At 42.3% G+C, this 12660-nt stretch overlaps 2 protein-coding genes across 2 annotated transcripts; one reads left to right on the top strand and one right to left on the bottom strand.

Moving 5' to 3' along the window:
• The first annotated feature begins 8 nt into the window (after positions 1–8).
• ybey (ybeY metalloendoribonuclease) lies at positions 9–1409 on the top strand. Its single transcript, XM_062534584.1, has 4 exons — positions 9–654; positions 747–878; positions 974–1042; positions 1127–1409. Exons 1-4 carry the CDS (start codon positions 445–447, stop codon positions 1220–1222), a joined length of 507 nt encoding a protein of 168 aa, XP_062390568.1. The 5' UTR covers positions 9–444; the 3' UTR covers positions 1223–1409.
• Positions 1410–1736: 327 nt separating this feature from the next.
• Positions 1737–12285, bottom strand: usp37 (ubiquitin specific peptidase 37). The gene is made up of 24 exons (XM_062534537.1): positions 12132–12285; positions 10563–10810; positions 10278–10446; positions 10085–10179; positions 9884–9999; positions 9641–9718; positions 9430–9518; positions 9239–9326; positions 8693–8848; positions 8421–8552; positions 8146–8269; positions 7532–7737; positions 7272–7389; positions 7101–7180; positions 6808–6972; positions 6424–6471; positions 6188–6326; positions 5383–5608; positions 4920–5080; positions 4609–4669; positions 4359–4471; positions 3304–3373; positions 3032–3170; positions 1737–2610 (listed from the first exon to the last, which is right to left on the bottom strand). Exons 2-24 carry the CDS (start codon positions 10734–10736, stop codon positions 2529–2531), a joined length of 2829 nt encoding a protein of 942 aa, XP_062390521.1. The 5' UTR covers positions 10737–10810; positions 12132–12285; the 3' UTR covers positions 1737–2528.
• Between the last annotated feature and the right edge of the window lie 375 nt (positions 12286–12660).

The following is a 12660-nucleotide window of genomic DNA, read 5'->3' as shown; positions in this document are numbered from 1 at the left end:
ATCACGAAGAAAACACCGGTCAAGGTCCGCCAGTGCATCTGGACGAACAGGGAAGTCTCTCTGTGTCATTTAAGGACATACATTTAACTGGATACTGGAGTTCGCTGGTATATGGGCACCCAGGCGCTGTTTTGAGACCGCATATTCTGTGTGATATTTAGGGAGAATGCGACTCTCATTTGATTGTAGCGATAACATTAGTTCTAGCTTGTAAGATTATAGCTAACCTGCTGGTAGCAATGGTGTTAGCTAGCGAAGTCTGGTAAAATCGTTTATGATCGACATGTTTTTTTAGAAACTCTAATGTGCCCCACGCGTTGGAGGATAACTGAACTGAAAGTAATAATTTATTCTAAGAGTTCTATATTGTGAGGTTTTTAGTTTTGGGGTTAACGTGCATATGCAAGACTGAACAGCCCAAACGTTCATGGTCATTTTTCTGCCATGGGTGTAGTTATTCGCAATCTCCAGCACGTGGTGCCTGTGCGGCGCGCGAGACTACGCAAAGATGTAGAAACGTTGAGGCATATTTTAGGCATTCAGAAATTTGACGTGGGTTTAATATGTGTTGACAACTGTAAGATCCAACGGATAAACAACATCTACAGAAAAAAGAATGCACCAACGGATGTACTATCTTTCCCCTTCTACGAGGTAAGGGAAGTTATTTCACATTTTGAAAAATAGAAATGGCAGGCTTGGTAATCCTCATCAGTGATATGGACGAATATTTGTCAAATTTGAAGGACCTGAGACCCGGTAAACTCCCGTGTGGATTGCAAAGAGACGAGCACAACCTCGGTGACATATTCCTTGGAGTGGAGTATGTGATGCAACAGTGTAAAGGGAAATCTCAAGACTTTCACAGCACATTGACAGTGAGCACAAAATAAAGGCAAAGTCGTAAATAGTCAGATATTAATTAAAGTTCAGACGGCCGTACTTTTTCAATCTCTAATGTACTTCTGTGCAGGTGGTCACAGCTCATGGGATTTGTCATTTACTCGGATACAGACATGACACAGACGAAGAATGGAAAGAGGTATTTGGTTCTGCACTTTGTTGTGATGTACTAACGTCAGATGAGCATCGCTTGTCGTTACATTGTCTTCTCGTTTTTCAATAGATGTTCCAGAGAGAAAGCTACATTTTGGCAGAATTCAACAGACTGACTGGCAGCCGACTGGAACCACTTTCAAACAAATGTTCTCAAGATAGATAATCATGTTATTGCCTGGGGGACTAACGTGACCGGTGGACCACGCTGTCCCAACTCTGATGGTGACCCAGTGCACTATTCAACATTATACCTCAAGGTCATGCTGATGAACTTTTACTCTATCTTTACACTGTGTGATAAGGGTCGTGCCAAGCAGCTATACTTGATAATTAAACACAAAAGAGATGTCTTTTCTCATGTTTTATTTAAATGCGCTTCAGGAGGCTAAAAGCTGAATGTTGGGCAATTTGACAGAGCATATATATATATATATATATATGTATGTATATATCATTGTTACTGTACACTTTGTATTCACTCTCACCGTTCATTCAGTACACTCTTGTTTGAGAGCAGGTAGCCAAAGAGCTTATTTAAAAGAAAATGTAAAAGCAGACTATAAAGATATTACTGGCCCTTGGTTTGAACATTAAACAGAACACACAAGTAATTTCTACACCAGTTTGAATTTTTTTTGGAGACTAATCTCAAAGTGTGGGTTGTTAAAGGACAAAAGAACTACCAGTATTTCCAGTGGAATCTACAGGCATGAGTGATTTTTTTCATATATAAAAAGACAGGCTAGATTAATTTAGTTCATAAAATAAAACTTATAAAACAAGTCACAGGTAAAGCTGTAAAGATAAACCGGATATCACCCATCCGTCTCTGTAGGACAAACAGACGCCAATAGGCCAAATAAATATTGCACCATGTTTATCTGCATATAGAAGTAAAGATATAGTTCACACCGTCCATCTCCCTTCTCAGAACACATACAAGAATAGATCTTTATTAAAGAGAATTACATAGAAAGCTCAAAGGTGAAGAGGCGGCTTTTGGCCATAAGAAGGACCAACATTTTCTAAAACACATCCAATGAGGTCCTTGATGCACGACTTAATGCTTTGTTGTACCGAAGAACTACTTTAAGAAGCACTGTTTGGAGATGAGCTTGGGGAATATATATATGTATATTTATATATTCTTTCAGGCCAAACTATTTTAAACCCATAAATGTGTACAAAGCGTCAAAGTTTATCTATTATGATTCAGAAACAACAGTGTGCCTCTAACGTGACAAAGAGGACACAGGGTTATAACCAGTATTAGATTTACAAGACTAAAAAAATAAAAGAAAGTGCCCAGAGTAGAAGAAAGTGGACGGGGTGATCAGTAGTACGAGAAAAAGAGAGGCAGCACATTTAGCCACCTGATGACATCCGTGAGGTGTCAGATGTCCAGTCCACACACACACACACACGCACCCACACACCTACATACATATACACACACACACAAACCACTCTCAGAGGGGCTGCAGTACAGTGCGGCTCGCTTCGTTGCTGCCTCCAGTCTTCTCCACCTCCAACAGTTCATCAAATACATCCCTAAAGACAACAAGGGAATGTTAAGGCTTGATGCACAGCAAAGAGTACAAATTATTTGGGAGGAGACTACTGAACCAGTGGTTCCTAACACGTGTGCCGTGTTTTTTTAAAGAACCAAATATGTCTTTGTGCAGGCAGACGAAAAAGGTTAGAGATCACAACTTTTACCAACTGCTTGCTCTAGCACTTACAGATAAATAAAATAACATGAGGACGTGCAACTTTGACCGCTTCCTTTTCCCTTGTCGAGCAACAGAATAAAATCACCTTTACCCCGTGACCGTGATAACTAGCCTCTCTTTTGTGCTCAGTTCATCAACATATTGCATGTATTGAGAGTGAGGAGTCACGGTTGGCGGTTTAGTTTGACCTTTAGTGTGCCTTGACCCTAAAAAGGTTGATGACCTCTGCTTTTACTCACTTGTGCATGTAGAAAAAGATGTATCCACTTCGGTCGCGGTCCCTCTGAACAGTAGACTCCTGAGTCCGGGACACATCCATGTCGTTGAAAGTCAGCCAGGACTGCTTTTTCATGTCGTAAACGTCACTGATGTAGTGGCCTTTGGGAAAGGAGGACAATTGATAAGAGATTTATGGTAATATTATGGCAAGAAAGATTAAGCAAAAAGCCTATAAGACTATTTAAGAAACCCAACCCGTTTGCTACCCCTATGTTAATGTGTGTACCCTCACCTGAGGAAGAGCTGCTGCCAATGTGACTGACCACACTGATGAGTCTGAATGAGTTGGCCAAGTCTCCACTCTGAATGAAATAGGGGGGACAAGCATAAGTTACACACACACACACACATACAGTGAGGAGAAAATGTATTTGATACCATGCTAAAGTTGCCTAAAAAGAGGAATATAAAATCATCATTTGACAATTGATCTTAATTTCTTAATTCAAAAACTGAGTAAAAATAAAACCGCTAAGTACCCCAATTTTCTTTGTGATCGAAGAATGTTTCGTAAATAAATAAATGTTCTTCCTAAATGCTAGGGGGAAGGAAGTATTTGACCCCCAATGTAACCATATGGGAATTTAACACATAGGGTTAACATAGGGGCAGGCACATTTTTATTTTTTAAGGCCAGCTATTTCATGGATTCAGGATATTGTGCATCCTGATAAAGTTCCCTTGGCCGTTTGAATTAAAATAGCCCCACATCATTATACACCTTTCACCATAACTAGAGATTGCCATGGTGCTTTTTCCAGTAGGCCTATTAGCCTGTTTGATGCTCATTGAGCTCAATGCAAATCAAACAGGCTAATAGGCCTACTGGAAAAAGCACCATGCCAATCTCTAGCTATGGTCAAGGGAATGTGATGATGTGGGGCTATTTTAATTCCAAAGGCCAAGGGAAATTTATCGGGATGCATAATATCCTAGATCCATGAAATAGCTGGCCTTTAAAAATAAAAATCTGCCTGCCCCTATGTGTTAAATTCCCATAGGGTTACATAGGGGGTCAAATACTTCCTTCCCCTAGCATTTAAGGAAAACATTTATCTATTTACGATACATTCTTCAATCACAAAGAAAATTGGTGTCCTTGGCGGTTTGATTTTTACTCATTTTTTGAATTAAGGCATTAAGATCAATTGTCAAATGATGATTTTATATTCCTGTTTTAGCATTGTATCAAATACATGTGCTCCTCACTGTACATACATATACGGAAAATGTCATATTCATGTACAAATGACAACTCTAGACTTCCATCCCTGTCCCATCCCTCACCTCAGCATTCCTCTTCAGGTCCTCAGCTTCCGCCTCCGTGTACTCCATATCCAGCACATCCTCGTTCCCAGAGTCATCATCCGAGCACAACTCTGGCAGGGAGTTGTTAAACTCTACAAAAGGTGAACAATTCTGTAGTCAGGATCCTGCTATCAAAAGCCTTTCTAAACTTGACCGTTCAGACAATATCAGTGACATATTGAAGATACGCCAGAAGGGTGGGCAGGTGTAGATTCAAACTTAAACAGACCTTGAAGGCTAAGTTCCGTGGCTCTCTTCAAGTCATCATCCTCCCTCAACTCCCGAGCCTCCTGTGGAGAATCAAGTAAAAAAAAAAAAAAAAAAGTCACATTTCTGGCCCCAGCTATGGCGCAACCTGTGGCTGGGGCACCTGCACCGTACCACGGGTTCGATTCCTGCCCTGTGGTTCTTTCCGGATCCGACCCCTACTCTCTCTCCATTCACTTCCTGTCACTCTCCACTGTCTCTGTCATTAAAGAGCATTTCTAAAACGGATAGTTCCGGTCCTTGATTATGAATACAGAGTGGAGGGGCTCTTACGTGCTCCTGGAGGCTCTGGGCTAGTGCCTGCTGGAGCTCCTGCTCCTCCCGCTCCTGGTCCAGGTTGTACTGCTGCACCCAGTCCAGCTCGCCCTGCGCGGCGTCTGGGGTCTGGTTCTCCTTGTTCTCATCCATGGTGAGATCTAAGGAGTCCAGCACATCTGTAACAAAAAAAAAAAAGAATAAATAAATAAAACAGATTTAAAAAGAAAAGGGAAAAAAAAACATGTAAACATACAGGATGTGTGATTAGATGTTTCAATAAACACATTTATAATATATAAACAAATAAATAAAACAGTCATAAATCAGAGATTTACTGTAGCTGGTCAACAAACAGTGTCTTGCACTTTTAAGACATGACGACAACAACAAACAACTGAAATGCACAAAATAAACAGATTTTCCAGGTTGTGCAATCCAACATAAGAACCCCCCCATTGCCGAAGCAACCAAATCATACCTGTCGATGGCTTGTCTGCCTCCATCAGCTCCATGTGGCCAGTCAGGTCCTGGCCATCGGCGTCTCCAAAGCCTGTGTCGGGGCTGCTGGTGGGGTCGTCCTCTGGCGGCGCGGCCAGCGTGGTCTCGTGACGACTCATCTCCAGCACAGCCGCCAGCATCTCGTCATCACTGATGCCGGCGAATTCAGACTGCTCAGTCTGGGCACTGGGCTGAGTCAGGGGGATCTGCAGCGATGTCAAATCAGATCATTTAGCACAGTTGGTGTGGGTGTGTGCTGTGTGTGTGTGTGTTACAAACTTGAAATATACAACTCCCTGCAACTCATTTAATGGTCCCTACAAATGGTCCCTACAAATCTGAATTGCATTACCATTAACATTAGCCCACTATTTGTTGCTGTGCGGCCACAGCATCACTTAAACTAGCAATCATGTCCCGCTTTACGCTACTTATCGCATGAGTTACAGGTTGAAAGCCCCCTGCGTGTGTGTGTGTGTAAAAGATACATAGGCTATGGGAAGAACTAGAAGCATGCTTACACAGACATGACATACAAATCTTAGGCTACTGCAAAACACTGTCATTCTGAAAGTATCACTACTAATAAAACTATTGTGACATTTTTAATGTCAAGGTATTGCAACTACTTTTGTAGTACTGACGCACCATGCAACACTAATATGGGCCAACTGCACATTTGACAAATCTACTTGCAGTACATATAGTACCCAAGTGGTAGGCTAACAGCAGCATAGACACAACAATAATTCAGAATACCAAGTAAAAGACATTAAAGGCTTTACCTCCTCAGATCTCTCGTCATCTGCCAGGCTTTCACTCAGTCTATGTTTGCGGGTGACGGACACTTTCCTGACAAGCTCCTCTTCACTATCAGAATCCACAATGGTGTAAGTAGACGAGCAAGGTTTAAGGGTCCCTTTTCTGTTGAAGAAATACATCACAGTTACAAAAAAAAGAAAGCAGAAAAGGACTCAAACTCAAAGTTTCTTCTGGCTCCGAAACCGAAGCAGGTACTGACCGTAGCGAGGAATTGTTCACAGTCTGGGAGGTTTTCAGTGTCCGTGACCTATGAGAGCAGAGAACAGCCCCTTACAAAGTGTCACACGAGCAACCGTAGTACTGACTGTCACTCCATTTTAGAACAAAATGCACACCCATGGGCTACAGAAAATAAACCCACACAAACACCTTATAACAACCACATCTACAGTAATGTCCCGCATATAAGCCGCATTGTGTATAAGCCGCAGTGTTTTATGCAAGTTAAAAGAAACAAAACCATATTAACACCATATTAACTGCCCCCCTGTAATAACCTTATAGCTGAAGAAATTTTGCAAAATCAATGTATAAGCCACGGCAAATAGTCGGGAAATTCCTGTACAGGTGCAAGAGTGCTTACACGGCTGCTTGTGCGCTCCAGCCCAGGCTGAGGGGAGGCCGCGTGGAGTCTGTGCAGTGGGACAGCAGCGTGAGGTACTTGGGGATCACCACCTGCTGGCCCAGCTTGCTGTTGAGAGACAACTGGGCGTTGTAGCTGTACCGCTTGAGATGAAGGATCAGGACCCTGCATAGGAGTAGAGCAAAAGGAAAGCGGAAGAAGATGGGGGGGGGGGGGGGATAAATAAAAATCAGCCAGATGGTAGACGGTTGATGCTGTGGGTCATTGTAAGCAGGTGAATTCAAGAGACGTACCTCGGCAATCTGCTGAATTTGTGCGTCACCGTGGCTGCTTTCCCGCTACATTTCTCGCACGAGTATTCGATCTCCTCCATCTGTAGGAACAGACATGAGGGTGAGGGTGCTGTCGTACTTCTGCATCGTGTCAGAACTACTATCTAGTGTTCCTAGGTGCTCCACACCTACCCTGAAGAAAAGGTCAAGTGAGTCTTGGATAGACCTCAGAGGAATCGTTTTCTTCCTGCGCGGCAGGTCGATTGACAGGTCATTGAACCGCTCACGCTTCTGAACTACCTCTCCACACCTGCAAACAAATGTGCCATTGCAAAATGTTGCCAACAGAAATAAATATGCTAAGACCATTCCTTCCTTACTGGAAACAAACGTATATTTACCAATGTAAAGCAGTGAAAGATGAGAGCATGATACTTAAGTATTTTACTCACCCTTTACATGTGATTGTGTGAAGCACCTCAAACTCCATATTGACGACTACAGGGCAGGTGTAGATACGAGAGGTGTCCGTCTCGTCACTCAAACGCGGACTCTGGGACTCGTCCCATGGCGATGGCTCATTTTTCCAGCTTTTGTTTACTTTTTCCACATCCTCCTTCAGCTGATCAAGACACTGGCTCAGAAACTCATGGGCGTCCTAGGAGATGAGATTCAAACATGCATTTCCATCAGAGACAACACCTGCGCGTACAGACTTATCTTCCTTAATCACGTCAAACATCATTCTACTTTATTTATCGGACATAAACGCCATAGCCATCACACGTCTACACACACACAACAGCAGCTGACTCACACCCCCCCTGAACCAGTTCCTCACACTGCTCCCATCTGTCACAGATACAGAGCACTGAACTGGGTGCTACATGCTACATGTGTTACGTGGCATCGAAAATCACTTTGTGTGAGATGTATGTGTGATTCAGCCTGTTGGTGTATGTGTATGTTTATGTATGCGTGTGTGTGTGTTTGTGTGTACTTACTTTGGAAATCCATACCACATACACACATGAATGAATAAAGTTAAGTATAACCACAAACTTACATTTTGCATATATCCAGAGAATCTCTCTGCGGTGGAGGAGATAGAGTTCTTCACCCTCCTCAGCAGGTCTTTCTTCAACTCTGGGCACGAAATATCCTTTTTGGCAAGCAGATGTGCAAAGCGTCTGAAAAACAACCAGGGACCAAAAAGTGCATTTAATTAATAAACAAAACAAATTAATTTCAGAATACAAAAAAAATCTTTAGTGTTGCTTTAATAAACAAAACAAATTAATTTCAGATTGCGTAATTAGGGTAATACCTAGGAGTCATTACCTGAGTAAGGCATTACTGGGAACCTTCTTCCATGGGATTCCCTGTTTGAGTAGGTCATTAGAGAAAGATGGCAGGCTGAACAACGACTGGAGGATCGCATTCATATAGCATGTGTTCCCCAAGTTTGAGAATCTGAAAGCAGAAACCATGCAATGTTAGAACAGCATTCAGAGGAGATGCATTCACATTGCATTGTTGAGATAAGTTATGGATCTTGCATTGCTGCTTACTGTTCTGAACACAAATCTATGTAAACCAGAAGTAATTCTCACCCCTGTAGTGAAGGCTGTGGCTGGGTAAGGGTGGATGGCCTTGGTTTGTTCCAGCCACTGTAGTCGAGCGAAGGGCGCACTTTTTTAAAGGGAGTGGAGTGATTTGGTAACACCAAGCTCCGTTTAGTAGAAGGAGACTGGCTCGTGCTGCTGGGCCTGAAACCAATACCCAAATCATGAGCTCCGCCACTTCAAACGCCATGGACGTGTCAACTCACACACACACACACACACACACACACACACACACACACACACACACACACACACACACACACACACACACACACACACCTCCTTGTAAATTCATATGTTACCTGCCACTGTCATTTCTACATTATTTGCTACAAGAAAACAAACCCTGGTAAGAAAATTGGAAATTTATGTCCATGACATTTCTGACAATTTCTGCAGCAATCGCACTTTTGGCCACAAAAGATCCTCTCACAATCTTGCTATGCCATGCCAAAAAAAAAAAAGGTCTTTGAGCACGTATCACACAGTGAGAAATGAAACTAGTGAGAAGTTGCACTATTGGCTTCGTACCTGTCCAGAAAAGAATGGCTTTGAGTATAATCCTTAGCAACTGGTCTGCTGCCATAGAAGGAGGATGGCTGTAGAGGTGCAGGTGAGGCTGTGGAGGCAAAGGACACCATTATCAAAAGAGACCCAACAAAATCACAACACGAGTATGTCTTAAAAAATGAATGATGAAGGAACACATTCCAAAAACTGACCAGAGGTCCTGTTTTCCTCAGATTGCTTCAACTTCTCCTTGCAGCTGAGAAGAAACTTCCGGGATGGATCCGCTATCGCCTTGTTGTTGCTGTTGAAGTGTTCAATAAGATTACATTTTATCACCAGCATCAGTCAATAAAATAAGTGTGTGATGGGAAACTGCTTTTATTGTTTGTATTGTGCATCAATCTTGTGAATAATTGCCCTCACCTAGACGAGTCATTTTCCTTGGGATAATCCTCAGCCATATCACTTTCCGAGTTCATGAGCCTCTTCCTTTTCTCACTTCTAAAAAGAAAGATCAAAACATGCTCAACATAGGCCAGTCCCTTTGAACATTGATGTCCCCAAACCAAGCCTTATCCAAATGTATCTGAGGACTTACAGATCAGTAAGATCAGGGTGGTGGCGGGTTATGAGATGAAGAGGCACGAGACCTACATAATGGCCTACCTATTTTCGGAGAGGCCCGGTCGGACAGGTGTAGAGGCAACTCGGCTTGGACTTCCAAGAGGCTTCCTTGGGGTGTTCTCCTCCCGGCTATCAGTACCTGGTCGCCTGGGAGTGGTCTGTGGATTCAAGTTCCACTTGTTTAAATGTTTGATAACAATGTTTCACCATTAGTGAAGTAAAAATTACTTCTAAATGCCTCACCTGTCTCTCTGGCGTAGATAAGGGTGTCTCATTTTTCCCTGTACGATTTCCAAGTACCCCCACAAAACTAGCACTTCCCTGATTCGTTTTCAGTACTAAGAGAAAGAAAGAAAGAATAGAAGATATTTGAATACATTTGAAATGTCTTGAACAATTACACTTCTAACATTAAAGACACCAAACAGACATTTACCGGTTGTTTTCCCCTGTTTAAGTGAATCAAGATAGTCCTTCATTTTCTTAGCGACTGTAGCAGGTGTCTTGTCCAAGGTAACAGTACCGGAGTCCTTCAGAGTGATTACCAGTCGGCTGCAAGCAGCTCGCACGGGGCCCAACACGACATTCTTCACATTGTGGTTCAACTACAAGATACAAAGCAAATATCATACCTTTTTCAGATCATGTCTAAACAAAGGGGGAAATAAAAATTGAAAAATTCAACAGTGTTAGCGAACGAGAATTTGTAATAAAAACTAACCTGGAAGTTTTTAGGGGTACCGCCACTGTTGAACTTCAGTAACAGGTTCACTTTGTTGTCCTTCTCGTGGATCTCAAAGACACCCTCTTTCCACCTGGTGGTACCCAGGTCCAGACTGTTGATGCGAATGCGGACAATGCTGCCACTGGACAGTTTAGGCACTGCGACTGCCATGACAGCCTAGATGCAGCGCTCTTCTTCCTGAATTTTACAGGGGCTGTGAAGTCTTCACGAGTTCTACACGACAGCTGAAAGCAAACATTAAGACCATTTATAACAACCATCCTCATTATCTAGGTTTTGTGGCAGGTTTCTATGTTACAGAAAAAAAGGGGGCATCGTTTATGCTAATTGTGTTATTTCATAACACAAATGACAGGTGGACTCTGTCGGAACGCCGCTAGGTGTTCGCATTCAAAAGTATCAGACCTTCTAAAAAATACAAATACAAATGCCGTAGCCAGAGCACCTTATAACATGATTGCTACTCTTTTCCTTTATCTGCTAATACTGTGATCCGCTCATTAATCATATAACTACTGCTTAACAAATGAATACACCGATCCTAACAGAATGGCTTGATACTGGCGCGGATACTGGGCTGGTTTAAATGAAACACACAGATTTAAAGTTACATGACATTAACACTGGTGATCCACGTTTTTCCCAAACTTGAAAAACAAAAGTTACCTTTAGTTAACCCCTAAACACTACATTCATCCATCCATCCATCCAAGAGCTGGACACACGAACAGTGAACAAGCAAGCCAATGCGACCACTGCATTACAACATTTGGCCAATAGATATTGTCAAGCAAAGGACTCGCAAGACAGTGAATTAACACACACACACACATTCCAGACTTCGATGTAATTATTGACATTAGAACGCAAGAACTGTCAAATCCTGTCCCGTTAGTGTGCGTTCATTAGTTCTATGGCCATTGCGTTGGCCAGACTACCCCATTACTAGCAGCATCCCTCGCGCAATTAGCTAGCTAGTGATGGTGCGGCTAACGTAGGAAAGTTGAGACATTTAAAAGTTAGCTTTGGGTATCTAATATCATACCAGTTATCATCAAAATTATAGGAGAACACAGCTTGTTACGTCGGAAATGAACTGTAACATTTTAATGAAAGAAGGGTGATCAGACAATTAGCAGACGTAACATTACCCTATTCTGTCAGGCACGGTAAAATTAGTAGTTAGCTAGCAATGGCTAGCAAAATCATCATAGGCGCGTTAGCCCGCTAACAACATCACACGCGGTTGACCTGCCGTGTACGTCCAGGCTAGGTTATTGAACGCAGCACACAACGACACATTCCATGTCAAGACAACGCATGACAAATGTGCAAATTTCAGAAATCCTCATTATTTCACTGACAAAAGTTATTTCACAGGTTACTAGAATATGTACATAAAACCTACTCGTTAGCTTGCTAAGTATAGTCATAAACCTCTGCAGGCCGGAGTTAACGTTAGCCCGCTAGCTGAGTGATTCGCTTGCTTGTGATTTGAAGATGAAACCTTCGCCAAATTACAGTTATAAAGCAGATATAACTTACTTTCTGCAGGGACGTATCCTTACAGATGACTCAAAGGGAAAATATCGATTCCAATGATCTTCCGGTAGAAGTAAGCCTATTTTGCCGGCATGGAGTGATACCAATACGGTGTTGTTGACAGTGTGGTGGTCCACGACGTTGTACTTCACTAGTCGATGATGGCGGGAATGTGAAATTTTACAGCGGAAATGGCTCGCGCGACCTAAATGAAGTTGTCTTCGCGCGAGATGACTACAGGCGCAACAGATTCTGCTTTTTTTATTATTATTTATAGGCTACTATTTAAGAATAACTTGGCTTAGTCCTTCTTAACCCTTGTAAGATGTTTATGTTTTTATTACTCAGCCAACAAGTTTTTTTTTAACAAGGTAAAAAAAAAAAAAAAATAGGACAAGATTTTTGATGATGGGTAGGCTAGCCTATTTCTTAAAACGTAGGCTAGGCCTACTTATTTCTCAGAACAGGTGCAAGCGGATGCAAGTGCTTGAAATGGGCCTAACAACTTTGGTAAATCAAAGCCCTTTCTACA

The sequence above is a fragment of the Sardina pilchardus genome, chromosome 4 (assembly GCF_963854185.1).
Source record: "Sardina pilchardus chromosome 4, fSarPil1.1, whole genome shotgun sequence".
NCBI classification, from domain to species: domain Eukaryota; kingdom Metazoa; phylum Chordata; class Actinopteri; order Clupeiformes; family Clupeidae; genus Sardina; species Sardina pilchardus.
The sequence above is the reverse complement of the archived record's forward strand: the minus strand, read 5'-3'. Positions and strand labels throughout refer to the sequence as shown.